This window comes from Lacerta agilis, chromosome 3 (genome assembly GCF_009819535.1).
Source record: "Lacerta agilis isolate rLacAgi1 chromosome 3, rLacAgi1.pri, whole genome shotgun sequence".
Taxonomy (NCBI): Eukaryota; Metazoa; Chordata; class Lepidosauria; order Squamata; family Lacertidae; genus Lacerta; species Lacerta agilis.
Genome location: NC_046314.1, coordinates 117,755,077 through 117,783,061, shown reverse-complemented (window position 1 = coordinate 117,783,061; position 27,985 = coordinate 117,755,077). Strand labels below are relative to the sequence as shown.

The 27,985-nt window shown below is 54.6% G+C and overlaps 2 protein-coding genes across 3 annotated transcripts; both read left to right on the top strand.

The window, feature by feature from the left end:
- Nucleotides 1-71: 71 nt before the first annotated feature.
- On the top strand, nt 72-11,215 carry LOC117044489 (uridine-cytidine kinase-like 1). Its single transcript, XM_033145292.1, has 14 exons — nt 72-198; nt 796-902; nt 1,025-1,195; nt 2,729-2,800; nt 3,026-3,215; nt 3,560-3,621; nt 4,927-4,946; nt 7,302-7,400; nt 8,468-8,561; nt 8,805-8,867; nt 9,129-9,251; nt 9,339-9,446; nt 9,863-10,019; nt 10,543-11,215. Exons 2-14 carry the CDS (start codon nt 885-887, stop codon nt 10,617-10,619), a joined length of 1,254 nt encoding a protein of 417 aa, XP_033001183.1. The 5' UTR covers nt 72-198; nt 796-884; the 3' UTR covers nt 10,620-11,215.
- Nucleotides 11,216-13,606: 2,391 nt separating this feature from the next.
- DNAJC5G (DnaJ heat shock protein family (Hsp40) member C5 gamma) lies at nt 13,607-21,904 on the top strand. Of its 2 annotated transcripts, none has more exons than XM_033145291.1 (6): nt 13,607-13,701; nt 16,081-16,199; nt 17,495-17,708; nt 19,415-19,568; nt 19,747-19,835; nt 21,084-21,904. In XM_033145291.1, the coding sequence occupies exons 2-5, from the start codon at nt 16,087-16,089 to the stop codon at nt 19,830-19,832; spliced, it is 567 nt and encodes a 188-aa protein (XP_033001182.1). In that variant the 5' UTR covers nt 13,607-13,701; nt 16,081-16,086; the 3' UTR covers nt 19,833-19,835; nt 21,084-21,904. The 2 variants fall into 2 exon arrangements, with proteins under 2 accessions (XP_033001182.1, XP_033001181.1); XM_033145290.1 differs by having other exon boundaries at nt 19,744-19,835.
- Nucleotides 21,905-27,985: the final 6,081 nt, after the last annotated feature.

The following is a 27,985-nucleotide window of genomic DNA, read 5'->3' as shown; positions in this document are numbered from 1 at the left end:
GCAGCGGACCCGCAGCCCTGGACAGCCTGGTGTGCCGCCCGCCGCCGACGCCGTCGCTCTCGCCGCGGAAACGGACCACGAGCCAGTCCAAGACGGAGCCGCCGTTGCTGCGGACCAGCAAGCGCACCATCTACACGGCCGGCCGGCCGCCCTGGTACAACGAGACAGGCACCCCTTTCAAGGAGGCCTTCGTCATCGGTGAGCGGGGGGCTGCCTAGGCGATCGCCAGGCCCTCTGCTCTCCGGGGCCGCCCTCGCAATTGCAGCACCTGCTGGGCTTGGGGGCGCCGTCTGTTGCGGGGGCGCCTTCTGCAGAGGGAAGGGGGCTTGGGGCCGCCTGAGGACATGGCGAGGGGGCTGCAGCCCAGTGCGGGCGGGGGAAGAGGCTGCAGGGCGGGGGTGGGGTGGAGAGCTCTTTTCAGGGGTCTCCCACCTCCCTTTGTTCCCTCCTGCCTGCTGAGTCGCCCTATTGCTTCCTGGCAGTCAGAGTGGCACAGACGACATCAGAACACAGTTTCAGTGGGTGGGAAGGGTGACTCCTGCATTGCAGAGGGTTGGGCTAAATGACCCTTGGGAGTGCTTCTAACACTACAGCTCTGTGGTTCTGTGTGTGCAGCTCTCTCCCTCTTGCCTTGGGCTGAGACATGGCTCTTGCGCTGCAGAAGAGTTGGCCTTGGATCAGGTCTCCCTGCAAGGCCGGCCTGGACCTTGCCTCGGTGGTGGCTACCAGAGCCTCTCGGCTTGCCCTCTGCAGCTGGAAGGGTCCAGGTACCTCATGGTCCTCCCTCTCTCTCAGGCTTGTGTGGCGGAAGCGCGTCGGGCAAGACCACGGTGGCCAACAAGATCATCGAAGCCCTGGATGTGCCTTGGGTGGTGCTACTCTCCATGGACAGCTTCTACAAGGTGGGTGGGGTCTCCTGCCCAGCTGCGTTGGGGAGAGCCTGGCCGGCCAAGCCCAGATCTGATCCAGGGGGGTGGGGTCCCTTCTGCCTCTGATCCACCCCCCTCCCCCTGCGCTCTCCCAGGTGCTGAACAAGGAGCAGCAGCAGCTGGCTGCCTGTAACGAGTACAACTTTGACCACCCCGATGCCTTTGACTTTGACCTGCTGATCAGTGTCTTACGGAAGCTCAAGGAGGGCAAAAGCGTCAAAGTGCCCGTCTACGACTTCACCACGCACAGCCGGAGCAAGGAGTGGGTATGTGGGGCGAGACTGGGAAGAGGGAACTGAGGCCCCCTCCCTCAGTGTTTGCTGCATCATTCCCTGAAAGTCCAAAGGAGCTGTCCGTCAGGCTGGGCGGGAGCCACAAAGAGACCTGCGCTGTATTCCGTAGCTGCAAGGAGTGGCGCAGTTGGCTTGCGTTTACCTGAATCTAAAGTCAATTTGCGAGGGGAAGCAGGGAGCAGAAGCAACGTTTCTGCAGTCGGGGCTGTTTTGAACCAAAAGACAGCTCTGAAGGTGGGTGGTGTCCCCCAGGCGCTGCCAAGGTCTGCTGCTGTCTTCCTGCTGCTCTGGTCCCTTGCAGCCGTGTCCGCCATCTGTGTCTGTGTGCCGTTGCCTCTGTCAGCCTGTGAAAGAGATGTTGAAATGCATTTGTTAAAAAAGGCCACTGCTGCAGCCATGCTAGGGCCCAGCTACAAAACGCTGCTCTGAATTCCCAGACACTGTGTTGCTTCTGAAGCCCACTTAGGGTGAGGAAGGGAGCTCTTCTTCTGGGCTGCGGCCTCTGGGAAGGCTCCTCTATGTGTGATCGTCATCCTTCCAGGGTGGCATATGACTAAAGTCAAAATACGATGATAAAATCAAAGTGACTGTCTTGAATTATAGCTCCTTGTGGTCCTTCCCACAGGAGTGGGGGGTGTCTGTAGATCCTGGCTGGTGGGGGGGGGGGCGTTAAACTGGTGGAAGAGGAGACTCTGGTGTGCAGAATGTTGCTTTTTTTGGTTGGCTGGACAGAATATTATGGAGTGCTCAGCAGGAGGGTAAATGCTCTGTTATCAGCACCCTGAGATACCTGAAGAGAGCACAGAACAGGCATTGTCTGTTGGTGTTGCAGGGATATCTTCTGGGGGTGGGGTGGGTGATGGGGCTTTGAGAGCAGAGGACGGATCTGTATAGGATGCGGAGGGAAGAAATGCCAAGCAGACCCGCTTTTATTTTGAAATCATTAGCAGAGGCTGCCCACACCTTCCAATGAATATCTCCCCAAGGATGGCACACCAGCTCTTTTTATGTGCATGTCTGTGGGGGTGAGGGAATGGGCACACTCCCATGTGCGACTTTCCCTGTGGAGGCTCTCTGCACCTGTGGGACCCGGATGTGTGTGGGACGGCTGGGACCAGGAGGCAGGCTGGTGGGACTGAGCCTGGGCTCTGGGAAGTGAGAGGTTGCCTTCTAGCCTCGAAGAGGCCAGCTGACCATCTCCTGGGTGGCTTGAAAAGAGGGTGAGACAAATTCACGGAGGGGAGGGCTATCAATGGCTACTAGCCAGGATGGAGGCAGCCGTGCTTCTCAGTGCCAGTTGCTGGAAACCACAGGAGGGCCGTGTGCTGCTTTTGTGCTCGCATCCTGCTTGTGGGTTTCCCTCAGGCAGCTGTTGAGCCACTGTGAGAACAGGATGCTGCAGTAGATGGGCCCCATTTGGCCTGATCCAGCAGGCTCTTCTGAGGTTCTTAAGGGTGCTGGTTGCTCCCCAGTTAGTCTGATGCGTCCTTCCTCCTCCCTCTGCAGAAAACCATATATGGGGCCAATGTGATTGTGTTTGAAGGGATCCTGGCCTTTGCCAATAAGGAGCTCCTACAGGTATGGAAAGGGGGTGTGTTCCAGGCAGGGGCTGCCTTACAGGCCCTGTGGCAGGAGAAGAGCTGGGTGGGGGTCTCTTACGGTGTTTGTGTCCCAAACGTGTCTCGTTTGTGGGAGCCACATGCAGGAGGCTGCCTCCCCAGGACCCACATTTGGGCTGGTCAGAGGGGGAGGCCTCCCCACAGAGGCCTGAACCCGCCGCCCTCTTCCTTGCGACTCCTGCAGCTCCTGGACATGAAGGTGTTTGTGGACACTGACTCAGACATTCGGCTGGTGCGGCGCCTGAAGAGGGACATCATGGAGCGCGGACGAGAAGTGGCTGGCGTCATCAAGCAGTACAGCAAGTTTGTGAAGCCCGCCTTTGAGCAGTACATTGAGCCCACCATGCAGGCGGCGGACATTGTGGTGCCGCGAGGTGAGGAGGCGAGGCCCACGGGGTCTGCGCAGGAGGCAGCAGCTTTGTTCCCTGTGTCCCGATGGGAGAGCGTTGGGGAAGGCTGGGAGATTCCTCTGGAAAGATGGGCAGGATCTTTCTCCCTTGGGCCCCCCAAGTGGGGTGGGAGGCAACCCCCCTCCCTCTGTGTTTAACTCTGCACTGTGTGAAGGAGTCCTTTTCTTTGTCTTGGATTTCCCGGCATTTGGCTTCCCAGAGGAGGAAGTGCCAGGGCTCCAACTCCGCCCTCCTTGCCCTGGTGGAGCAAGTGCGCAAAAGTATCTCTGACAGGCTCCTCCTCTCCTCCCCCGTTGCTGTTTCTCCAGGTGGGGAGAACTTTGTGGCTCTGGATCTGATTGTCCAGCATGTGCACAGCCAGCTGGAGAAGGTGAGGAGGTCAGGGGGGGCCCTTTGGGGCAGCATGGGGGGGACCTGTCTCCACTGCTGCAGGGTGGTCCACAGCCCCGTGCGGTCACTCTTCCTTCTGCCCCTTCCCACGTTGCTCGTCACCCGCTTCTTGGCACCTAGGTCTGTCCTGCTCTCCTCACTGGGTGACCCTGGGCAGGCGCCCGAAGCTCCTTGCCCCAATTCACCGGAACGAGGCTCCGTCCCGAGCTGGGCTGCCTCTGGGCTCCCCTGCTGCTGCCCCCCAATGACTGGGCCTGGGGTTGGGAGGTGGGGAGCCTGCGGGCGCAGAGCTTGGGGTGTGCAGTGACGGCTGTTCTATGTTTCTCTCCACCTCCCCCCGCCCCCCTGTAATGACTCTGCTGCCTCCCGCCGTGGGCCACTCCTGCCACCGCCCAGCGCGAAATCACGGTCAGGTATGACGGCGGCCCTGAAGGAGCAGAGCTTGGACCCTCGCCTCCCCTCCCTAAAAAAACCCCTTTCTGGTGCTTTCCCTCCCACTCAGCAAGCAGGTGGATGGGCCCTGCCTGCAGCCGGGGGGTGGTGGTGGAAGAAGGCAAGGAGGGGGTGCAGGTTGTCTGGGGAAGGGGATAGACACCCACCCCTTGTTGGGGCTACCTTGTGCTGCCAGGCCGTTCTGGGTGGGTCCCTCTGGGGGCATGCTGGGCTGGGCTGCCACCTCTGGCAAGTCCCCTCCGCCTGCCCCCCCCTGCTTGTCTTTGGTGGGGCTGCTGATAGTGGCAGGAGGGGCCCGGCAGTCCTCCTGCTTCCCCTCTGCATTCCTGGGGGGGGGGGCTCCAGCCCTCTTTGGGGCGCTTCTGCTTCGCCAACCCCCCTCCCTGCTTTTTGAGCCCTGCTTGCTGGGTGGCAGCATCTGTGTGGATCCTGCATTGCAGGGGATTGGACTAGATTCTACGATTACCTGTTTGTTGGTTAAATTTGTTAGTTGCTTTATTTTGTCCAAGGCAACCCAGAGCGACCTACAGCCACCTGAACAACGTTCTCCCCTGCCTTGCCTGGTCCTTCCCGGCTGCTGGAGGCGGGAGGAGAGGGGAAGGAGCTGCTCTGGGCCTTTCTACAGTGGGGTACAGGGGGAGGTGGCAGCTGCCCCCTCGCCTGCCTGGCTCCTGTGGGGCACTTCTCCTCTTCTCCCCCTCCTGCCACCCCCCTGCACCTGGCAGGAAGCCGCTGCCCTCTTTGCCCTCCTCCCTAACACCCTGTCTGTCTGTCTGTCTGTCTGTCTGTCTCTCTTCCTTCCCTCCCTGCTGGGCCTGGGCGTCTTCACCAGAGGAAGCTGCGCTGGCATATGTGAGGACACTTGGTCTCCTTTGGCTCTTCCCCGCTGCGCCTCCTGCCCCTCCCCTGTGTGTTGTGCTCGGGTTTGAGTGGGGCGGGGTCTGGAGAAAGGAGGGGCAGGGCGGAGCGGAGCGGAGCTGGTGGAGAGGAAGCAGCTGAGAGGCCCAAAGAGGGACAAAGTGCGCCTGACTCTTCTGGGCAAGGGCCTCAGGGCTGGGGGGGGGAGCAGGAGCCTTCACCCTCCGGCAGAGTAGTGCAGTGTGACAAGGAGCCCCCTCCCTGCTGGGAGATGAGGGCAGCCCCCTTTGCCTGCTTGGGAGTGGGAGGGGGGCAGTGTTAGAAATGCAAGCTATGTAAGCTAGGCGCCAAATGGCTCCTTAAACCAAGGTTGCAGTTGCCAAAACTGAATGTCTAGTTGCCATTTGGGGGCCAGGCGGCTTGAAAGTTGTATTTTTCTTTTTTTAAATTATTTTTATTCATTTTGAAGGATATAAAACATAACACACAAATACACAACACACAAACAAAACAAAAACAAATCACATTTTTTCTATCACATCTTGGGGAGACTTCCCCCGATCTCCCCTTCCTGGGTTTCATTGCGTTTCTTCTTTATGCAGTTTCATCCTTTCATTCTCAAACCCTGGCACGTCTAATTACTTGTTAATTTAAAACAAAATAAAATAAAAAATTCTTTCCAGTAGCACTTTAGAGACTAACTAAGTTTGTTCTTGGTATGAGCTTTCGTGTGCATGTACACTTCTTCAGATACATGAAAGCTCATACCAAGAACAAACTTAGTTGGTCTCTAAGGTGCTACTGGAAAGAATTTTTTATTTTATTTTGTTTTGACTATGGCAGACCAACACGGCTACCCACCTGTACTTGTTAATTTATTACCCAATATGATTTCCTTTAATCTTCTATAATTTTCATAACCCTGTTTTCTACCAGAAACCTCTAAATACTTCCCTAGAATTTCAACAATTTCAAACATTACAATATTTCTTTAAATATATTTTGAATTTCTTCCAATCTTCCTGCACTGCTTCCTCCCTCTGGTCACACAGTCTCGCTGTCAGCTCGGCAAGCTCCATAAAGTCAATCATTTTCAGTTGCCAGTCTTCCACTGTTGGTATCTCTTGAGTCTTCCAGTTCTTTGCAATTAATAATCTAGCTGCTGTTGTGGCATACAAAAAGATCTTTTCCTTTTTGGGGATTTCCTCCCCTATAATCCCCAAGAGTAAGGCTTCCGGTTTCTTTAAGAAGGTGTCTTTTAACACCTTTTTCATTTCATTATAAATCCTTTCCCAGAAGTCCTTTATTTTGGGTCACGTCCACCACATATGGAAAAAAGTTCCTTCTCCTTACACTTCCAGTATTTGTTATCTGATGTATGATACATTTTAGCAAGTTTTACCGGAGTTAAATATCATCTGTACATCATTTCCATCATATTTTCTTTTAAAACAGTACATGCAGTGAAATTTAAACCTTTTTTCCACAACCTCTCCTAGTCATTCAACATAATATTGTGCCCCACGTCCTTAGCCCAATCAATCATAACAAATTTTACTTGTTCATCTTTTGTATGCCATTCCAGCAGTAAGTTATACATTCTGGAAAGATTCTTGTACTTAGAATCCAGCAATTCTGTCTCCAATCTGGATTTTTCTATCTAAAAACCTGAGTTTTTACTGTCTATTTTAAACATCTCGTCCATCTGATGGTACTGTATCCATTCAGTCAACTTAAGTTGGTCATATGGTTTTAACTTAAATTTGTTATCTTCTTCCATCAATACATCACTATACTTCAACCAGTTAGATTCCATGTTTAACCTTTTCCGTGCCTTAGCTTCCAAAGGTGAAATCCACCTGGGTGTCTTTGGTTCCTGAAATTCATTCTCATTGTGCAGATAAAACATACCTGGTAGAATTCTCCAGGATGTGTTGCTAGAGTGTGAAAACAGTCCAGAGCCAAGGTTCCCCAGGCATGCACCTCCAGATGGTGGAGATGTCAGGCAGCATCCTGGTGGCTGGGCATCTTCACTTGGTCACAAGTGGCTGATAGCCAGGTGCAAAATGCACCTGGAAAAATTCTAGCACTGGCACAGGGAGGAGGGGCTGGGAATTTGGACTTCCAGTGGCAGGAGGGTTATCCAAGAACTCTCTAGAGCGGGAACAGTAAGGGGGGATTCTTTGAGGTGCATTGGGTGGCCCCACTTTCCCCCCTGGTCAGGGGACTGAGGGATGTGAGCCAGGCGAGGCTGAACTGCATGCGGAGCAGCTGCCCCTGTCCTGCAGCTGGCCAGCGGATCCCTTGCTTGTGAGCTCTCAACTTCCTCCTCCTCCTCCTCCTGCACAGAGCAGCCTTGGCCTCGGCCCACCAGGGACAGCCCTTGCCAAAGACCCTCAGTGTCCTGGACAGCACACCGCAGGTCCGCGGGATGCATACCATCATCAGGTACTGGGGGGGGGGGAGGTCTGAGAGGGCTGGGTTGGGGGGCAGGGGCACCTGCGCTTCCTCCTTTGATGGAGGTTTTGAAGGAGAGGATATTTTATCTAGTTATGACCCTTTCACTTTTTTATCTCTCTGAGAACACAAATGCCTATTTCAGTAGAATTAAAAATCACCATCTGTCCACCTCTGAAAACTATTAGGACACGCTTGCATAACTTTCTAGAACAACTATGATATCCAAGGATGCTTTAGGCAGACGCGTTATCTTCTTCCTCTTAACAAAAAAGACTCACTCAGACTAAATAAGAAAATACAAGGTTTACTCACATCATAGTCTTTCCAGTGATGAAAATCAGGCAGACAATAATCCTTAGACGCCACAAATATCCAGATCAAACTGAAGATTGCTTTCTGTGGGAGAGCAAAGAAACTTATTTCCCCACCACAGGTAGGAAAAAGAGCATGGAGTGACAGGAAGAAATGGAGATTATTTCTATTGTTCCTCTTCCTGCCAGAAAGGTTTAGAGGAGAGGCCACCATAGAGTCCCCTGTCTGGGACTAGCCATCATGCAACCTGCGATTTGGCTGCAGATCCTCCCGCAAGAGGGGCACTTTTTAGGGAAGCTTCAGCTGCCACTCGTAGCATTGTGGGGGGTTGGACTAGAACAGGGGTCGGCAAGGTTTACCGGCCACGGGCCAGATCACTCCCATGGAGATTGCCCATGGGCCGGACTGGTGAAGCGTGATGCCGGAAATCGCTTCTGCGCATGCCCAGACGCCGAAAATTGTGCCTGCGCAGAAGCGATTTTCAGCGTCTGGACATGCGCAGACACGATTTCCGGCGCCGCTCTGTGCTGGTTTAGCACAGCATGTGGGGCACTCACTGAGCGGGTGGTTCGGTTCAGGGGCGGCTTGTGGGCCGGTAAAACGGTCTTTGTGGGCCCATGGGTCGCTTGTTGCCGACCCCTGGACCAGATGATCCTTGGGGGTCCCTTACAGTGCTCTGATTCTGACGCTGTGCCAACCCTGCATTCTCCCCCCACCGCCCCTGCCTCTGCTTTCCCCCTCAGGAACAAGGAGACCACCCGGGACGAGTTCATCTTCTACTCCAAGCGCCTCATGCGCCTGCTGATTGAGCATGCCCTCTCCTTCCTGCCCCTCAAGGTGCGTGCGCCTCCTGCTCCCATTGTTGCATGGCGGGGTGGACTAAATGGCCCTTGGGGGACCCATCCAGTTCCACTTCTGGGATTCAACTCGCGCAGCCACTCCCAGGGTGGGCGCGATGGCTGGCTGCTTGGCTGCTTGGCTGCTCCCCCTGGCGGGCAAAGCCCAAGAGCCCTGGTGCCCCTGCAGGGCCTGCCGGGCTCCTGCCTCCCGCCAATCCTTGTCTTCTGGGGTCTTTTGCAGCCGGTGACGGTTGAGACGCCGCAGGGGACGGTCTACGAGGGGAAGCGGTTCCATCGGCAGCGGGTGAGTCGCACGAAAGGGTCTTGGGCCCCACTGGGTGGGAGATGACCCCCTGGCCAAAGCAGCTGCCAGGCCGCTCTGGCTGGCAGCCAATGCACAGGGCCTTTCTGCGGGAGCTGCAGCTGCTGGGTCTTTGGCCCGAACCCTTGTGCTGCCAAGCTGTGGGCTTCTCCAAATTGGACATAGGGCAGGGACGATCCTGTGCCGGGCGCTGAGGGCCGCCGGAGACAAGACGGGTTCCTGTGCTTCCTCCTCTCCCCCCAGATCACAGGCGTCTCCATCCTGCGGGCGGGCGAGACGATGGAGCAGGCTCTCACGGCCGTCTGCAAGGACATTCGCCTGGGCAAGATTCTCATCCAGACCAACCACAACACGGGGGAGCCAGAGGTAGCGAAGGGGAGGGGGCTGGCGGGAGGGCAGGGGCCGCCTCTTCCCCACGGCCAAGGCTGATGTGCGCCCCCTTCCCCCTTGCAGCTGCACTACCTCCGGCTGCCCAAGGAGATCAGCGAGGACTACGTCATCCTGATGGACAGCACAGTCTCCACGGGGGCAGCAGCCATGATGGCCATCCGAGTGCTGCTGGTGTGTGTGTGGGGGGGGGAGACCCTGGCGCAGGGGGGAGCTTGTGGGGTCGGGACCCCTGCGTGGGGCTGATCAGGGCACAGGAACAAGCAGGCCTTAGTCTTTGCCTGTGCTGTTGGGGGAGGGCAGGCAGGCGACGGGGAGAGGGTTATGATTGGCAGCCTAGAATCAGAGTTGGAAGGGACCCCCAAGAGTCATCTAGTCCAGCCCCCTGCCATGCAGGAATCTCACAAAAGACCGTGGCAGGAGGGAGTTTGGGGTGTGCGTGTGGAAAGCAGTGTGTGCCAGAAGCAGTTTGGGGCCTGCTTGGCTGCTGGCACCGCCCTCCAAGTGAGGTTTGCCCACCTGTGCATTGTAAGCGGCAGGACTAGAGGACCACTGGGGGTCCCTTTCCACTCTGCGTTTCTCTGCCTCAGGACCACGATGTCCAGGAGGACCGGATCTTCCTGCTCTCCCTGCTGATGGCCGAGATGGGGGTCCACTCGGTCGCCTATGCCTTCCCCCACGTTCGCATCATCACTACGGCCGTGGACAAGAGGGTCAGCGAGGAGTTCCACATCATTCCAGGCATTGGTGAGCAAGAGCTCTGCTCGGGGGGGGGGCATCGCCTGCTCCTGAGCGGCCCCCACTTCCCGGGGAGAGGCAGGACCAGCCCAAGGTGGGGGGCTCTATTCCCTGTCAGAGAAAGAAGCCGCTGCCCCGGGAGTTCTGCAGTTCCCCGATGGGCTGTTTCAGTGTTGCCAGATCCCTTGTGGGCTGGGCTGGGCTGGGCCTCCTTCCACTGGAGAGAGAACTCTTGTGCGCGGATCCTGCTTGCTGCTTTGCTCCTATAATGGGCATCTGGTCGGCTGCTGTAAGAACAGGATGTTGGACTAGATGGGCCACTGGCCTGATCCCAGCAGACTTTTCTTACATTCTCATGGAACCTCCACGTCCAGAGGAAGTCTGTCTTGATTCCCAGGTTCTTTGGGATATTTGGCCACGGTGAGGACAAGAGGCTGGACTGGATGCCCCCCTTTGGCCTGATCCAGCAGGCTCTGCTAATGTTCTCCTCCCTCGCCTGACTCTGTGACCCCTGCGGCTTGTTTTTCCTCAGGGAACTTCGGCGACAGATACTTTGGCACCGACACTGCCCTGCCCTCCTGGTACGAGGGAGACTGCATGGACTGCTGAGCTGGCCTCGCTTTTCGACAGGGCTGGGGGATGTGGAGGGAGCTGGACCCCCTGCGCCGCCAGACCCTGGGGGCGCTGCTGTGACTGCATGCCTTTCTCCCGGGGAGGGGGGAGTGCTGCTGCCGCCACTGCCCTCCCCACACCTCCATATTTATTGGGGTCCTTTCTTCCTCGCCAGTGCTCTGGCTGCTGGCCCACCTGGGGCCAAACTGGCTGCAGTGAGGTCGCTGCGCTCCTTGGCAGGGACGCTCCCAGCTGGAAGGGACCCCCCTGCTCCATCCTGCCCTCGGGACCCCCCGCGACTCCCCCTGTGCTGCCGGGGCTCAGGGCCAGCCAGGCTGTGCAGGAAACGTCCCTGGCCACCTCTTTCCCTCAGGCCGTGGCGCCAGCCGCCCCCACTCCCTTTCTCATGCCTCCGCAGGCAGGTGGACCTGCACTCCAGAGGCCTGGGGGGTCCTCCTCTCCCCCCCCCCCCGTCCTTCGCCTAAGGTCAGCTGGCCAGCCTGCCTGCCTTCCTGGACCTCTTTCTCCAAGTACTGTACGGGACTGCCTTCTTTGCTTTTGTACGTGATAATAAAGACCAAGAGTGGCTCCTGCTTCTCCCCCTTTTTTCAGTTGGGGGAAGGAGGGTCTGTAGAGAGGAACACACTGGGGGGTGGGGGGCTCTGGCTGGGCAGATGGCAAGGGGGGTCACTTCCTTCAGCACAGCGCGTTCACGGTGCCACTCTCAGCTTGAATGACAGACTTCCCATTTAGAAGACTATATAATAAAACAAGCGACTCTTGTGTAGTATTATGTGATACGATATAGTAATACAAGTGTGAAAATCGCACAAGGGGGGAGCACCCTTTAAATGCTCTCTGTGCTGCTCTCTCCAAGGATATGCAGTACCAAAATTATCCACAACTCGAACTGAGGCTGTGAGGCTGGCTGGACTCTTCTCTGCCCTCACTGAAATCCCCTTCAGGCTCTGGGGAGGGTCTCCTCAAGAGCCAAGAGGACTTTCTAGCTCTCTCCCTCCATTCCAGGGTATGGATTGTATTATTTAGTGATTTCCCAGTGCCGTGAATATCTTCTTCTTTGGCAATCCCTCGTAGCCGAGTAAGATTGTCTTCCATAAAGGTGGTTTTAACAAGGAGTCCGTAAGTGACTGTGGAGGCCAATTCTGGATCCACATGTCCTTCCACAGTGGGGACATTGGTTTCCAGGTGGGAGTTGACCACGGTGAAGGTTTGCCAAGTGTGCCTTCCTCTTAGCACGTTTCTCCCTTGCGTCCTGAGTTTGAGCATCTTCTAAGCCCATGACGCCTTTGGTAAAGGCTGTTCTCCCATTGGAGCACTCACAGGCCAGTGTTTCCTAATTGTTGGTGTTTATACTACATTTTTAAAAGATTTGCCTTGAGACAGTCTTTAAACCTCTTTTGTTGATCACCAGCATTACGCTTTCCATTTTTAAGTTCAGAATAGAGTACAGTGGTACCTCAGGTTACAGACGCTTCAGGTTACAGACTCCGCTGACCCAGAAATAGTACCTTGGGTTAAGAATCAGTTACAGGTGGGTAGCCATGTTGGTCTGCCATAGTCAAAACAAAATAATAAATAATAAAAATTCCTTCCAGTAGCACCTTAGAGACCAACTTAAGTTTGTTCCTGGTATGAGCTTTCGTGTGCATGCACACTTCTTCAGATACACTGAAACCGGATTCACCAGACCCTTGAGTGAGAGGGTGGGGAGGGGTATTACTCAGAAGGGTGGTGGGAATGGGGGATTGGCTGATAGGTGTGGAAAACCTGTTGACGACTGTTAACAACTGCAATTGGTCTTACAGGAAAAAGCAAGGGGTGAGATGGCTAAAGATAGCTTTGTCATGTATAATGAGATAAGAATCCAATGTCTTTGTTCAGACCATGGTTTTAAGTTTGGTAATGAGTTGCAATTCAGCAACTTCTTTTCCAGTATTTCTGAAATCTCAAAGTAGCTGTCTTACTACAAAGGAATTTCAGAAACAGACCGGAAAGAGAAGTTGCTGAATTGCAACTAATTACCAAACCATGGAGAGACTGCTGCAGCTGCCCCATAATACTGCATTTGTAAGAACTCTCTGGAATTCCCTGCCTATTGAGATCAAGCAAGCACCTTCACTATATTCTCTTTGGCACCTGCTAAAAACATTTTATGCACCAACTACCGGTGCTGAAGAAACCGAAATTGACCAATTCTATGAGGACTTACAACACCTTCTAGAAATGACACCGAAGAAGGATGTTCTTCTCTATTAAAGTAACAGGTGGGTAGCCGTGTTGGTCTGCCATAGTCAAAACAAAATCGAAAATTCTTTCTAGTAGCACCTTAGAGACCAACTGAGTTTGTTCCTGGTATGAGCTTTCGTGTGCATGCACACTTCTTCAGATAGTGTGCATGCACACGAAAGCTCATACCAGGAACAAACTCAGTTGGTCTCTAAGGTGCTACTAGAAAGAATTTTCTATTAAAGTAGGAAGTCAAGAGATAAAAGGAACAACTGGAAAGTTTCGTCTTGGGAGTTCAAAACGAAGCAGGGCAAAGAGAACAGAGAGAACAAGCTGGTCATCACACTCTTTTCCAACACAAGAGACGAAAAATTTGGGTAAACCAAAATACAAAATCAGTGTATAAATTTTATGAATCAATAGTTTTCTGGGAAAAGAGACCCACCCTTTCCCCTCCACTAAACCGAGTGAGTTTCTTTTTTCCTCCTCCTCCTCCTCCTCTTTCCTCGGCTGCTCCCCTGTCGCTCGGGCGTCTCTCTCTCCCGACCAATTGCAGCCGCGCGGGACCCTCCGGCTCCTCTCCTTGCATCTGGAGCCAAGGGAACAAGGAACCCGGAAGCGCGGAAGGCGGCCGACTCTCTCTTCGTACCACTACGGTCCCAACAGCCGCGGGCGCTTCGGCCTGCTCTAGCGCGCATGCTCGCGGCCCGCCACTTCCCTGGGCGCACAGACTGCTTCCGTGCATGCGCAGTGCGGGCGCCTGGTCCTGGTCGGTCGGTCGGTGACCGGGAAGCGGAGGAGGAGGAGGAAGAGGCCGCCGGAGACCCGCCTGGTGAGCTCGAGGGGGGAGCGGGGGGAAACCCCGGGCGTCGCTTCACGCGCCTTCCTCGTGACGTCACGCCCCGGGCATTGCGTCACGCGGAGACTTTCCGGTGGGGCCGAGACATTCCCGCCCCCGGGCTGCGGGAGGGGGGGAGGGGGGCAGCGGGGTCTCTCCCTCCCCGCCTGGCGCTCGCTTCCCCGGTTGGGTGGCGGCCTGGAGGGGGGAGCCGCCTCGGGACGGGGCGGGAGGCCGACCTGGCAGGGCTGTCGTGCGGGGGGAGGGAGGGAGGGGGAGGGGTGTGTGTGTGTGTAGGGGGGGTGTTCCTCCCCCTCCCCCTCCCCCTCCCCCTCCCCCTCCCCGTGGCCTCGTTTCGGGCTAATCTGGCTCAGCCCTTCGGCCTCCTCGCTGCAAAGCCAGATCAGGCGGGCTTAGCCTGGCGGGGCAAAAGGGGAAGGAGGCGGGCGGGCGGGTTCTGAGACGGGGAAACTGCTCCTTTTCCCCGAATGGGGAACCCAAGAGCCCCGGCCTGAGAGTCCTTAGGAGAAAAGAGCAGAGAATATGGAGAAGCAAAGCAGCTAGGAAGCCTGATCTTGTATTAACTGTTGCAACAGGGTCCTCACTCACCACACGCAGGAGGAAGGAGAACCCTGAACAATGGTGCCCAAGCCCTTTTATGGACTTTTGAAATTGCCCACCCTGTAGTCCAAGACCACCACCCCCCCCCAAAAAAACCCATCGTACATGCATCATAGAAATTGGAGCGTGTTGCTTCTCTCTGGTCTGCCTGATAATACCTTACTTGGTCTCCTTTTTCTGGGTAGCCTGGCCATTCCTTTGAGATGGTAAATACTTAGTTCCTGAAACTATATGGAGAGTGTGCTCAGCTTCACAGATCCTTGCCAGGCTGTATTTGAAAAGGGAGGTGTAAGCCCCTACAGTCAAAAGACAATTGGAAAGCTTTTCCCATGTCCTTCCTCCTTGCAGAGAAAAATTTGAGGTCAATTTGGGAGAGTCAAAACGTCTTCAGGATTGCTCTCCTGTACTATTTCAGACACGTGGTTTATATACTTATGTATGTGTGTTTGCCTTGTGCATTTATGAGCATTTAATTTATATATATAAGACCTTAGAATATAAGATCTTAGAATGGAGGCAGCTGGTGTCCGTCTGGGCTGCCCCACCCCGGGAGGAGTCGCTGCCACCAAGGCAAAGCAGGATGGGGGGGGAGTGACCCCCATTCTCCCCCCCCCTTCCCTGAGTAGCTCTGGGTCTGGCGAGGGGGCCAAGGCACCATCTCAGCTCCGGCTCAGCCTTTGCCTTCCATCCCCTGGGGCCCATCAGCATGTTGTGGAGCTGCTCCCCCCCCCCCACTTAAAAACCTCCTAAGAAAGAAGGCTTTCAGCATGTGTTGTCTGTGTTTATGGCACTTATCTTCCGCCTTTTTCTCCAAGGAGCTCAAGGGCGGGCATGGTTAATCTTCACGACAACCCTGTGAAGTGGGCTAGACTGGGAGAGAGAACAAAAGTGCCCCCCCGGTCACCCCCAGGGAGCTTTGCAGCCGAGTTGGGACTTGAGCCCCAGTGACTCCTCCCCAGCCCAATGCTCTAACCTTGACACCGCCAGAAAATACAACAGAAGGGGTTGGAAGTTGCATATTATTACAAAGGCACATGTAAATACAGTATAGCTTATCAGTTCTTTTTTCCTAGATACATAGAGCTGGGAGGGACCCCAAGAGTCATCTAGCCCCCACCCCCATGCGGGAATCTTTTTGCCCATGTGGGGCTCGAACCCACGACCATGAGCTTAAGTGATACTCTACAGACTGAGCTATTCTTGATTTTATCATCTTAAGCTTATCATCTTGTACCCCCCCCACACTCCCTTTTTTATTCTCCTGTAACAGATGAGTGTTTGATCTGCTGACTGGGTGCCACCCAGCCCCTTTTCCATGCCAGGGTCCCTTTCCAGAGCAACCAAGGCTATGCCAGGCAGAGGGCATTTGCCAGCTTTCTGTCTGTCTGTCCTCATGCCTCACCCCAGACTGGGCCTCAGGTCTGCTCTTTATTGGGGGTGGGCAGGAACTGCCCCCCTGCTCTTGAGAGTTGGAGGGAGACCTGGCTGGGCATGCATCCGGGGGGGGGGAGGTTTAGGGACTCTTCCTCACACCCCACCCAGAGCGAGGTCACTTGGGCCCCACTGCCTCCCACCCTAATGTGATCTCTGAAGCTTGTTTGGTCTTGGGCAGGGGTCTCTTGAGATGTGGGGCCGAGCCCAGCTCCTTGCCTACAGAATCCTAGAGTTCTAGAGTTGGAAGGGACCCCCGAGGACCATCTAGTCCAGCCCCCCGCAATCCCTGACCCAGTTTTTTTGTGCTGCTCAATCTAGAGCAAGATGGCGGACGCCGGTCGGCCGCAGCGGAAGATGTCACGGGCCGGAGAGAGTTTGTACTGCATCCTGGGCCTGGAGAAAGGGGCTTCCTCTGAGGACATCAAGAAGGCATACAGGTGGGCTTCTCTCCTCTGCCCTCTGCCCGGAGGTGGGCTTGGAGGGGCTGCTCCCACTCTGCTCTCCTCCTGCCCCCAACTGGATCTGGGTTCTTCCCCAACCATTTTTGCTGGCTGGATTCCCAGCAGGGGCGTCTGGGTGGTGGCACCCAGAACAGGGTCTTTGATCCAACCCAGCGGCAGGGCTCTCCATATGGATAGGCTAGCAGAACCTCCATGCCCAAAGGCAGTCTACCCCTGAATGCCAGGTGTGGGGGAACCGTAGAGTTGCAAGCAGGTCCTGCTTGTGGGTCTTCCGAAAGGTGGCCACTGTGAGGGTGCTGGATTAGATGGACACCCCCCATGCCCTGATCCAGTCGGCTCTTCTTACATTTGTACATCCTCTGGCTTAAATAAGGAGAATTCTCAATCCTAGAGTGAGAGACTTGTGGGGCAGGAGGGTGGAATGCAGATCCCTCTTGCCACCCCCTACTCCCCGGGGGGGTGCCTTAGCCCTTGCCAGCATCTCCCCTTCCTTCATCTGCCCCCTTGCCTCCTGGTCACATCGGTGCAGATGCCCCAGTCATTAGGAGCACAGGATGAGGCCTTCCATTTCCCAGCTCCCTTTTTTTTCAAAAAAGGCAAACATCCTCAGCCTTTGTGCATGTGCAGAGAGGGGGCCTTGGGCAGGCGTCTGGTGACATCTCAGAAATGGAAGGGGGCGTCTTCTGCCCTCTCAGTGCTTGATTTGTGTGGGGCGCCCATTGGCCTCAGCATCCAGGTTTCCTTGTCCTGGAAGCCTTCCCCCCCCCCCCCGGTCATTGTGTCTCTTCTCCCTCCACCCCCCCAGAGCACATTTGCTCTGAGTTCAAGGCAGCCTGGTTGTTCCTTACCAGCCCTGAGAGGTGAGGGGCACCCCAGAGATGGCGATGCCTTTGCAAACACTTCCTGGATGGGCTTCTTCCTGCCCCTTTGATTTTGACATCCAGGCTTTCTCTAGCCATTTCTCTCGGTGCTTCCGGGTTTCTGCAACCTTGTGAAGCTTCATATTAGAATTCTAGAATTGTGGAGTTGGAAGGGACCCCCCAGGGTAGGGTCATCTAGTCCAACCCCCTGTTAAAGCATCCCTGACAGATGGCCATCCAGCCTCTGCTTAAAAACTTACACGGAAGGAGAGTCCCAAGGGAGTCCATTCAACTATTGAACGGCTCTTAATGTTGGAAAGATATTCCTAACACCGAGTCGGAAATTTCCTTTCTTGCAATTTGAATCCGTTAACTCTGCTTGCCCCCAACGCTGCCGCCTTCCCCTTTCAGGAAACTGGCTTTGAAGTACCACCCGGACAAGAACCCAGAGAACCCCGAAGCCGCGGAGAAGTTCAAAGAGATCAACAACGCCAACACCACCCTCAGCGACGAGAACAAGCGGCGGATCTATGACGAGTACGGCTCCATGGGGCTCTATGTCTCGGAGCAGTTTGGGGAGGAGAGCGTCAAGTACTACTTCCTCATGTCGAAATGGTGGTTCAAGGTGGGTGGCTGTCGCCTGGGGGGGGAGGGAACCAAACGACCCCCACCCCTGGGGTACAAAGTAAAGGGTGGGAGATGGAGCCGAGTGTGTGAGTGAGAGAGAGAGAGAGCGCGCACCCGTATGGGTGCCCCCCCCTCCATGTATTCCCCCCACACACATCAAGCTTAGGACCTTTTGCTGGAGTTACAGCGTGTGTTTGTTATGAATTGGTGCCTTCTGCCCACTGGCCTGCGTTATCCTTTATTTGGCCTGCTCCTGATCACAGAATCATCCCTGCTTGTAGGATTAATCTTAATGCCACTTCGTTTTAAACAGCCTTCTAGTTGTTCCCACTTGCTTGTTAATATCTTTCAATCTATATTTCATAGTTAGGCTATCATACCTGCTAGTTCAACATATTCTATTAGTTTAAACAGCCATTGGTCCTTTGTCGGGAAGGCTTTCTCTTCCCACATTTTTGCATATAGTATTTTTGTGAGAGCCAGTGTGGTGTAGTGGTTAAGAGCGGTGGACTCGTAATCTGGTGAACCGGGTTCGCGTCTCTGCTCCTCCACATGCAGCTGCTGGGTGACCTTGGGCTAGTCACCCTTCTCTGAAGTCTCTCAGCCCCACTCACCTCACAGAGTGTTTGTTGTGGGGGAGGAAGGGAAAGGAGAATGTTAGCCGCTTTGAGACTCCTTCGGGTAGTGATAAAGCGGGATATCAAATCCAAACTCTTCTTCTTCTTGTGGCTCCTATACGGAAGTATAGAAATAGGTTTTGAACTTTGTCTGGTATTTCCTGACCTACTATTGCTTACAGGAATGCTTCTGGGTTTTTTCGGGGGTTCGGGGAGTGCACTTAAGCATCTTTTAAAATTTGTCAGATACAGTGGAACCTCAGTGTTCGAATGTAATCTATTCCGGAAGTCCATTTGAGTTCTGAAACGTTCGAAAACCAAGGATCAAAGGGCTAGCAGCAAAATCCATTGGAAAAAATGGAGAACTGCGCCTCGGAAGCCATTCGACTTCCGAGGTGTGTTCCAAAATGGAAGCATTCATTTCTGGGTTTTCAGTGTTTGGCTTCCGAAACGTTCGGCAGCCGAGATGTTTGAAAACCGAGGTTTGACTGTACCATTTCCCATATTGTTTTTTGGCGAATTTGCATTGCCGCCACATGTGAATTACACAGCTCCCTGTATCTGAACATTTCCAACATAAACTTGATCCTCTTTTATACATTTTGGCAAGTTTTCTGGGTGTCAGACATCATTTTTACTGGGTGTCATGTACATCATTTTTTGAATGTTTCCCTTAATTGTGTCACATGCCGAAAAAATTAGCATGCTTTCCCGTTTTTTCCCGTGCTGAAAGTTCTATATTGTACCTGAAATCTGATGCCCAGTGAATCATCGCTGCCCTCACAATCTCATCCTCAGTTTCCCTTTGCTTTGTTGTTTCTTTCCTAATACGGAAAGAGAATCCACCACCTTCCGAGGTTCGGGAATCGGGGAATGGGAGCTGTCCGGGACACATTCACGATAAGCGTCTGTGCCAGGGTCCAGAACGTTCACTGAGGGGTATAGATTATGTATGATGGTTGTGCCAACCGGATAGATGCCATGAACTTCAGTAATAAACCAGGGGGCAAGCTCCGGTTGCTATGCACCCCGTGGCAGTGTGTCGGGAGGCTGCGCTCCTGACCGGCTGCTCTGCCCCTCTCTGCAGCCCCTGATGGTGTGCTGCAGCCTCGTCACCTGTTGCTGCTGCTGCTGCTGCTGCTGCTTCTGCTGTGGGAAGTGCCGCCCCCCAGAGGAGGAGGAGCCCTACAAGTACGTCAACCCCGAAGACCTGGAGGCCCAGATCCGTGCCGAGAATGAAGGTACGACTTTGAAGGAGGGGACGGGCTTTCTTTTTCACTGCCTCTGGGTGCTGACCCCCAGGGACCAAGCAGAGGGCAGTGGAGCAGAGTCCGTGGGGCCTGGAGGAGGGAATCGCCCGCTCCTGGGCCAGCCTTGGGGGGCTCTTGATGGCAGCTGTGCTTGTTTCCTTCCCAGCAGGCGGCGGAGAGGCCATCCGGATGCAGCCCACAGCCAGCGCCTCCTTGCACACCACAGACGAGACACAGCGGCCGCCCAAGCCCTGACCCGTAAGCAGAGCCCTTGCCAAGGGGTGGGGGGCAGCGGCAGGGGGAGGCTCTTCCTGCGAGGGGAGGTGGGGGACCCCAAGGGTCATCCGGCCCGGCCCCCTGCAATGCGGCAACCACAGCCGAAGGTGGCTTTTCCTGTAATCCCTGCGGGAGCTGCAGAAACACCCCCACTCCCTTCTGGGGAAGGGGCAGAAAGAGGCATGTCTTAGCCTGGCTCTGAGAGCTGAAGCCTTTGAAGCAGCTTTGAGAGGTGGGGGGGGGGGAGACGGGTAGAAGCCCTTGCCAAGCAGTAGGCTTGTTTGTGGGTGGGGGGGGGGGGTCTCAGTTGGCCTTTTAGTGCCCAGCTCACATGGTTGGCATGCCTGGGACAGATCCAGGCGAATGACGCAGCCAAACTGGGTGGGTCAGGTGGGAATCTGCAGCAGGGGCTCCATAGTCTTGTAGGGACCCCCAAAGTCCTGCAAAGCAGGAATCTCAGCTAAAGAATCCCGAGCACCCAAGCTCTGATGAAGACCAGCTGCTTGCAGCCCCTTCCTCCCCCACCAGGAGGGTTTGGGGGGCTGCTGGGGAGGGGCTGGTCCCTTGCCTCCTGCTTGGCAGGGGGTGATGTGCCAGACAAGGCCCTGCTCAGGTCCTGAGGGTGCCCTTGGGGATTGGCAGGCACTCTGGGGAACCCCAGCCATGGCTGCAAGCATCAGAGGGCACCCCGGCCTCTCTTGGTTGGAAGAGGCCCCCTTCCTTTGCTTGCAGAGGGGAGGACTCTGGGTGACTCTTGGCTTGGGGGGCTCCTGGCCAGGATGGCTCTTCTCTCGCTCGGCCTCCTTGGTTGGAGGAAGCAACGCTTGTGCCCACCAGTTACTGGAAACTTCAGGAGAGCAGAGTCTCTCTTGCGCCCGGATCCTGCTTTAGGGCTTCCCAGTGGGCCATCTGGGGGGGCCCTTGTGAGAACAGGGGACTTGGAGGAGGCTTTTGGCCTGATGCAGCAGACAGGCTCTTCTGAAACCTCCAGGTCCAGAGGCAGTCTATCTGGGTTCCTAGGTTCTTGCGGTTATTTCACACTGTGAGACCAGGATGCTGGGCGGTGGGCCCCTTTGGGCCTGATCCAGCCTCCAGGCTCCCTCCATGTTCTGATATCCAAGCTGCCAGGCTTGCCACCCCAGGCCTGCTCCTCCAGTCATTCTGCCAGGGCCCCCTATCCATTGCTCCCCCCCGGGGCCTCTCACCCCCCCTCTTCTCTCTTCCCTGCAGAGTTCAGCTGACGGTCAGAGCACAGCCCCCCCTTTTCTGCAGCCATTCCAGAGACCACCCCCAGGCCCACATGACTGAGTCAGGCCTGCCGCTGCACTCTGGGGCAGAGAGACCCCCACCCACCCACCCTGGGGGTCCTTGCCAAATGCAGGGCGACCACACACCTGACCGACCGCCCCACCGTCATTGGGAATCTGCTCAGGGGACGTTGCTGAGGGCACAGCAGAGGCAGAGGAGGAGGAGAGCAACTTCCAGCCTCGCGGGAAGCTGGCGGGGACCAGAGAAGTGGCCCCCCTCCAATTTAGGGCTGGCGGAAGATGTCGCCCGCTGCCAGCCCATCCGCTTTTTCCAAACGCTTTCTGACCCCCGTCTTTCTCCTTGGCCAAAGGCTCCTGCTTCCCAAGGCCAGGCATCTGCTGTGGGCAGGGCTGGAGGCTCCCTGTTGAAGCTGGCTCTCTCCTGCTGGGAGGGGGGGTTGTGGGGCTTCCCACCTCACTGGCCCTGCCCCCCGGGAGCCAACACTGCTCCCCTTCTGCCCTGTGCATCGGTGCCAAAGTGCATTTGTGGGGCCAATGCAAGCGAGTCCCTGCCTCCCTCCCTGGCTGGTGGGTTTGGGGGGCTCCCTCCCCCTCTGCCCTGAGCTGCAGCTGCTCTGGGTGGATTCAATCACTGTGCGGAAGGAGCCTGGTGTGGTTCCCCCCCCCCAGCTCCCTCCCTGGCCCTGCTGTGGGGAGCCCCCTCTTGGGCAGGGCCCCTCTCTCCACACTGTGATAAGGAACTTCTCTAGGCTTTACGGACACAATTAAATGTTTCTGAAGGAAGAAGCCGCTGTTTCTATGCTGTCAGTCCGTCTCTGGGGTGTCTCGCTGAAGGGGCGAGTCGGAAGGGACCCCCCAAGGTCACCGAGCCCACCCCCTGCAACACAGGAATCACAGCTGAAGCATCACCGAGGGACCTCTGCTTGAAAACCTCCAAGGAAGGACAGCCTGCTGCCTCCTGAGGGAGCTGTTGCCATCAGGAAGTCCTCCCTCCGAGCACAATTTTCCTAGAGAAGCCAAGGAAGCTGGAAAATCCAGGATAGAGAGAAGGAACTCCTTCTCCACAGAGTTAAACAATGGATCTCACTTCCGCAGGAGGTTCGGGTGACAGACAGAGTTGCAAGGCAGCAACTGCCCACCTGGGGGCGCCTCTCCCTCCCAGCCTGCCAAATCCAGCTGCCCCCCTCCATCCATCAAAGGAGGGCCTGGGTGGCAAGGGTGGGAGTGGGGTTGAGAGGGGGAGGCCCCTGTGGGGCAGGGATGTGGGGAGGTCAGTGGCAGAGACTGAATGGCCATGGGGGAGGCTTGGCAGCCCTGTCCTTGCCAAGGCTGGGCATTCAACTGGTTAAGTATTTTTGGAGCCTTGATTTAATGAGGAGAAGAGAGGACGGCCCTCGAATCTTTAGCAGGCCCGGCAGCAATGCTGAGTGGGTGGCTTGTCAGGGGCCCACATCGTCTGGATGGCCTTGGTGGCCACCCAAGGGTGTCGCTGGTGGTGACAGCGGCCTGCAGGCCTTTCCCTGGCCACCCTTCCCTGCATCCATACTTTTTATTAAAAATAATAATACATAAATGCGCAGTATTTAATTTCCAGTGTCTCTGGCCTGGTTGTGGGGGGAGGTCCTCCAGCTGCTGTCCAGGCAGACAAACACCCCCACCCCCCGCCGGAGGTTGGGGGAATTGCAAGGAGCCCCCCCCCTTGCTGGCCACAAGCCCTCCTCTTGTGGGGTGGGGGGAGCGGCCTTTCCTGAGGGTCCAGAAAGCTCAGGGAACACCCAGAGTACTAGCAAAGTGAGCTGCATGGGGGGGGGGCTCTGGGGGAGGGCATTGCATTGTTATTTCCACTTGGCCCTGCCTGCCCCTCCAGCAGATGCCCAAGGCCGGCCTCATGGGCTAAATATAGAGGGAGCAGCCAAGGGGGCTGGGTGGGCAGGCGGCGGGTGTGTGTGTGTGTGTGTGTGTGTCCAGCCAAGGCTCTTTCTCCCAGCCCACTTGGGAGCCAGGAGCTGCTTCTCCTGGGACTCTCTTGGGAGGCGACCAACACAGAGCAAGCCTTGGGACTGGGGCTGCCTTTCGCTCATTCGCAGAATCCCAACCCTCTTCAATGTCTCTTGCTCTGAACTGATTGGGATCCATTGTGTTTTGCCACGGGGTATCTTGTGTGGAAAGTTTGCAGTGTTTGGAACTTTTTACCTCAGAGAAAAGGCGAGGAAGAGGTGACACAATCGCAGTTGATAAAATTCTGCACAGCCTGGAGAAAGTGGTAAGAGAGAAAAATCTAACAGTAGGAACTCGTGGGCACCCAATGAAGCCGAGTTGTGGAAGATTTGGGATGGATTAAAGAAAGTCTGTCTAAATGCAATTAACCTGTGGAACTCCCTCCCACAGGAGGCGGTGATGGCCACCAACTTAGAAGGCTTTAAAAGAGGAGTAAACCTGGAGAAGTCTGTGGATGGCTACTGACCACGATGGCTATCTGAATCTCAGTTGCTGGAAACCTCAGGAGGGGAGAGTTGCTCTTCTGCTCGGATCCTGCTTGCGGGTTTCCCATTAAAGGCATCTGGTCAGCCACTGTAGGTACAGGAGGCTGGACTAGATTGGCCGCCTGTGGCCTGATCCATCAGGACTTACCTTGCACTCTTATTAGGACTGGATGATAGGTTGATACATCATCCCAAACCAGTTTGAAGCTCCTGTCATGATACCGGTTTCATACTTTTTGACCTGGCAATATATCACAAATCATGGTGTCTGTGTGCTATGCAGAAATCACTACGTGGGGAAAACGGAAGGCAGCCACAGCTTCTCTCGATTCCTGCAGCCCCTGTTGGCTCTACCTGCCTGATGCAGGGGGGCAGCGAGCAAATCACAAAGAGCAGCCGCTGGCAGAAAGCACAATGCGGGGAAAAGTGAAGGCAGCAATACCTCTCCATGGCTGCATCCTTACTTCGGACATTGTCATATATCAATGCATCACAATGTTTAGCTGGTGATAAATCACAATGTTTGGATCCAGACATGGGAGGAATCCTATTGCTCCAGGGTGAGGCTTCCCACGCAGGCGACCCCCTGGATCAAAGGGTCTCGGGAAGCCAGCTGGGAAAAGACCCCCTTCTGCCCAGCACCCAGGAGAGTCGATGACCAGAGTCTGTGGGAGGCCCCTCCCGTCGTGTCTGCTATGGCTTCCCTTCCAGATGCTTTGGATCACAGCCCCCATCAACCTCAGGCAGCACAGCCGTAGGATGCAGGGGCTCCTGGGAGTTTCAAAAAATCTGGAGGGCACCAGGATGGCAAAGGCATGATTCTCTCCTGAGGTTCAGGGCGGGGGCCGGTGACTCCTTGGCAACTGCTCACAGAGTGGAACAATCAGTAGCATGGCATAGACATAGAATTGTAGAGCTGGAAGGGGACCCCAGGGTCATCTAGTCCAACCCCCTGCAATGTAGGAATCGCATTGAATGCCAACTTCATTCAAGGTATCCGAAGAAGTGTGCATGCACATGAAAGCTCATACCAATACAGTAACAAACTTGGTCTCAAAGGTGCTACTGGAAGGATTTTTATTTTGTTTTGTTTCGACTACGGCAGACCCAACACGGCTACCTACCTGTAGTTGAATGCAACCGATAGCTTTTGCAAAGTGTGGGGTGATCTCTGCATTCTTCACATCTATCTATGTGTTGTTGTTTTTATCCTTTCCGCCTTTGGATTATTCATTCTGGATTTGGGCCCATTGAGCTTCTCATTCAGATGAGCACCAGCCTGACCCCAACATGCTGTCAAGGCAGCCTGAAATTGCAGCTGCTGAATGAGCTGCCGCATCACAGCACTGACTCACGCGGAGCTTGCGGTTGGCTGGAGACCTCTGGATCCTCTTCACAACTTCTGCTGCCAAGGCAGGTGTCACCCCCAAATGCAGAACTTGGGAAATGCTTTATTCATTGCTGACGCTGGTGGCTGTGGAGCTGTGATGCCCTGGCCTTTGCCTCCCCCCACCTTGAGAGTATTATGGTGTAGCTGAGCAGTTCGGGGAGTCGGTGGGGCTGGGCTAGCACTTCCAGGGCTCCAGTTTCAAGTCATCCTTAAGGAGCACAAGACAAAGAAGGAAAGAAAAGGCAAGTTGGGGAGGAGGGAGAGGAAGAAAAGCACAGCGTTTTCCAACTTAAACCGAGGCTGGCATAGCAGTTTCCTGATGCCTGGAACAGAAGGACCCTCAGCTCAGCTGATTCTTCCACGATGGGGCTTGTCTTGGAGAAGTAACAGCCCAAATCCCCCCAGGTCAGTGAAGAGGGAGACCAAATATTCCCTATTTGCAGGATGGCTGCATGACTTTCATGGTGTTATTTATGGCGAGGTGGAGAGGCAAGAATCCAATTGGAGAGGAAACACACACAACACAATGCTGAGCACATTGTTAAATTTGTGGAAGTGGCTTTAAGAGGCGTCTGTCTGTCTTTCCCTCTTTAGGGCCTGCTGCAAAAACCCTGTCATGGGGGGGGAGGGACTTGTTGAGCATTATGGGTGGAAGCAGAAAGGGGGGCCCTGAAGGGAAGCCAGAGGGTTCACAACAGGGACAGATTACAGGGCAAAATATTGTGCTCCAAAGGACTTGCTCTGATCAGATCCACAAGATCTTGGCAGGGGACCCCCCACCCCACTTGCATCACACCTAGGATGCATCTTTGCTTTATGGAGAAAGCTAGAGAGTTCCAGAAAAACATTTACTTCTGCTTCATTGACTATGCAAAAGCATTTGACTGTGTCGACCACAGCAAACTATGGCAAGTTCTTAAAGAATTAGGAGTGCCTGATCACCTCATCCATCTCCTGAGAAATCTATGTGGGACAAGAAGCTACAGTTAGAACTGGATATGGAACAACTGATTGGTTCAAAATTGGGAAAGGAGTACGACAAGGCTGTATATTGTCTCCCTGCTTATTTAACTTGTATGCGAAAGGCTGGACTGGATGAATCCCAAACCGGAATTAAGATTGCCGGAAAAAATATCAATAACCTCAGATATGCTGATGACACTACCTTGATGGCAGAAAGTGAGGAGGAATTAAAGAACCTTTTAATGAGGGTGAAAGAGGAGAGCGCAAAGTATGGTCTGAAGCTCAACATCAAAAAAACTAAGATCATGGCCACTGGTCCCATCACCTCCTGGCAAATAGAAGGGGAAGAAATGGAGGCAGTGAGAGATTTCACTTTCTTGGGTTCCATGATCACTGCAGATAGTGACAGCAGTCACGAAATCAGAAGACGCCTGCTTCTTGGGAGAAAAGCAATGACAAACCTAGACAGCATCTTAAAAAGCAAAGACATCACCTTGCCGACAAAGGCCCATATAGTTAAAGCTATGGTTTTCCCAGTAGTAATGTACGGAAGTGAGAACTGGACCATAAAGAAGACTGATCGCCGAAGAATTGATGCTTTTGAATTATGGTGCTGGAGGAGACTCTTGAGAGTCCCATGGACTGCAAGAAGATCAAACCTATCCATTCTCAAAGAAATCAGCCCTGAGTGCTCACTAGAAGGACAGATCCTGAAGTTGAGACTCCAGTACTTTGGCCACCTCATGAGAAGAGAAGACTCCCTAGAAAAGACCCTGATGTTGGGAAAGATGGAGGGCACAAGGAGAAGGGGACGACAGAGGAGGAGATGGTTGGACAGTGTTCTCGAAGCGACTGGCATGAGTTTGGCCAAACTGCGAGAGGCAGTGAAGGATAGGCGTGCCTGGCGTGCTCTGGTCCATGGGGTCACGAAGAGTCGGACACGACTGAACGACTGAACAACAACAAAAACTCTATATTAAAAGGTGTCTTGAGCGCTGTACATAAATGAAATCAGGAAAAAATATGATAAAAAAGAGAAGAACGAAAAACCTATTACAGTAATAACAGGGGTCCAATCTTATGGGTCAGGGGAAGCTGCGGGGGGGGGGGGATCCCTGTCTCCACAAGATGCCCGAAGTGACTGGCAGAGTGTGCTTCACCCACAGCAGGGGAAAGGGCATTCCATAATGCAGAAGTAATAGTGGGAAATGCCCATTTTCAGATCACAGTTCAGCCATGCCATGAGTGACATTTCCCCAGATGATCTACAAAGGGGCAGGCAGTCCTTCAGGAAACTTGGTCCCAAGTTCATAGAATCATAGAGTTGGAAGGAACCCCAAGGGTCATCCAGTCCTACCCCCTGCAATGCAGGAATCTCAGCTAAAGCATCCCTGGCAGGTGGACGGCCAACCTCTGTTTAAAAACCTCCAAGGAAGGAGAGGCCACAACTTCCCAAGGGAGACCATTCCACTGCCAAGCAGCTCTGACTGTCAGAAAGTTTAGCACTTGACGTATATGTTGGCAGCATGACTTTGCCCATGGGCCAGGTAGCTGATGAACAGCCAGTGTAGGTTCCCTCAGCACAGGTGGGATACCTGCAAGCTCAGGTGCTCCACTCAGCAACCTGTTGTGAACAGCTCTGTGATCTTCAGATGAAGGGGGGGGGAATATGAATTTAATAATTATAAATAATAATAACCTGGCTGCCACATTCTGCATCCGATGCAGCTTCCAGACCAACCCTAAGGGAAGCCCCACACTGCGTGCATTGCAGTAGTCCAGCCATGAGGTTACCAACATGGGAATCATGGCAGCCTAGACAGGAAAGGGCACACCTGGGATACCAACCTGTTGCTACTCAGCACTTCTCACTGGGGATGTTACCTGGCCACCCAGGGACAAAAGGAACCTGGAGCACCCCTGTTCCCTCTGAGGGGGCGCAACCCTTTTTAGAACTGGTAAACTCTCCAACACCAGACCTGGGAGCCCCCTCACCCACAGAGTCTCCACTTTACATAAATTCAATTT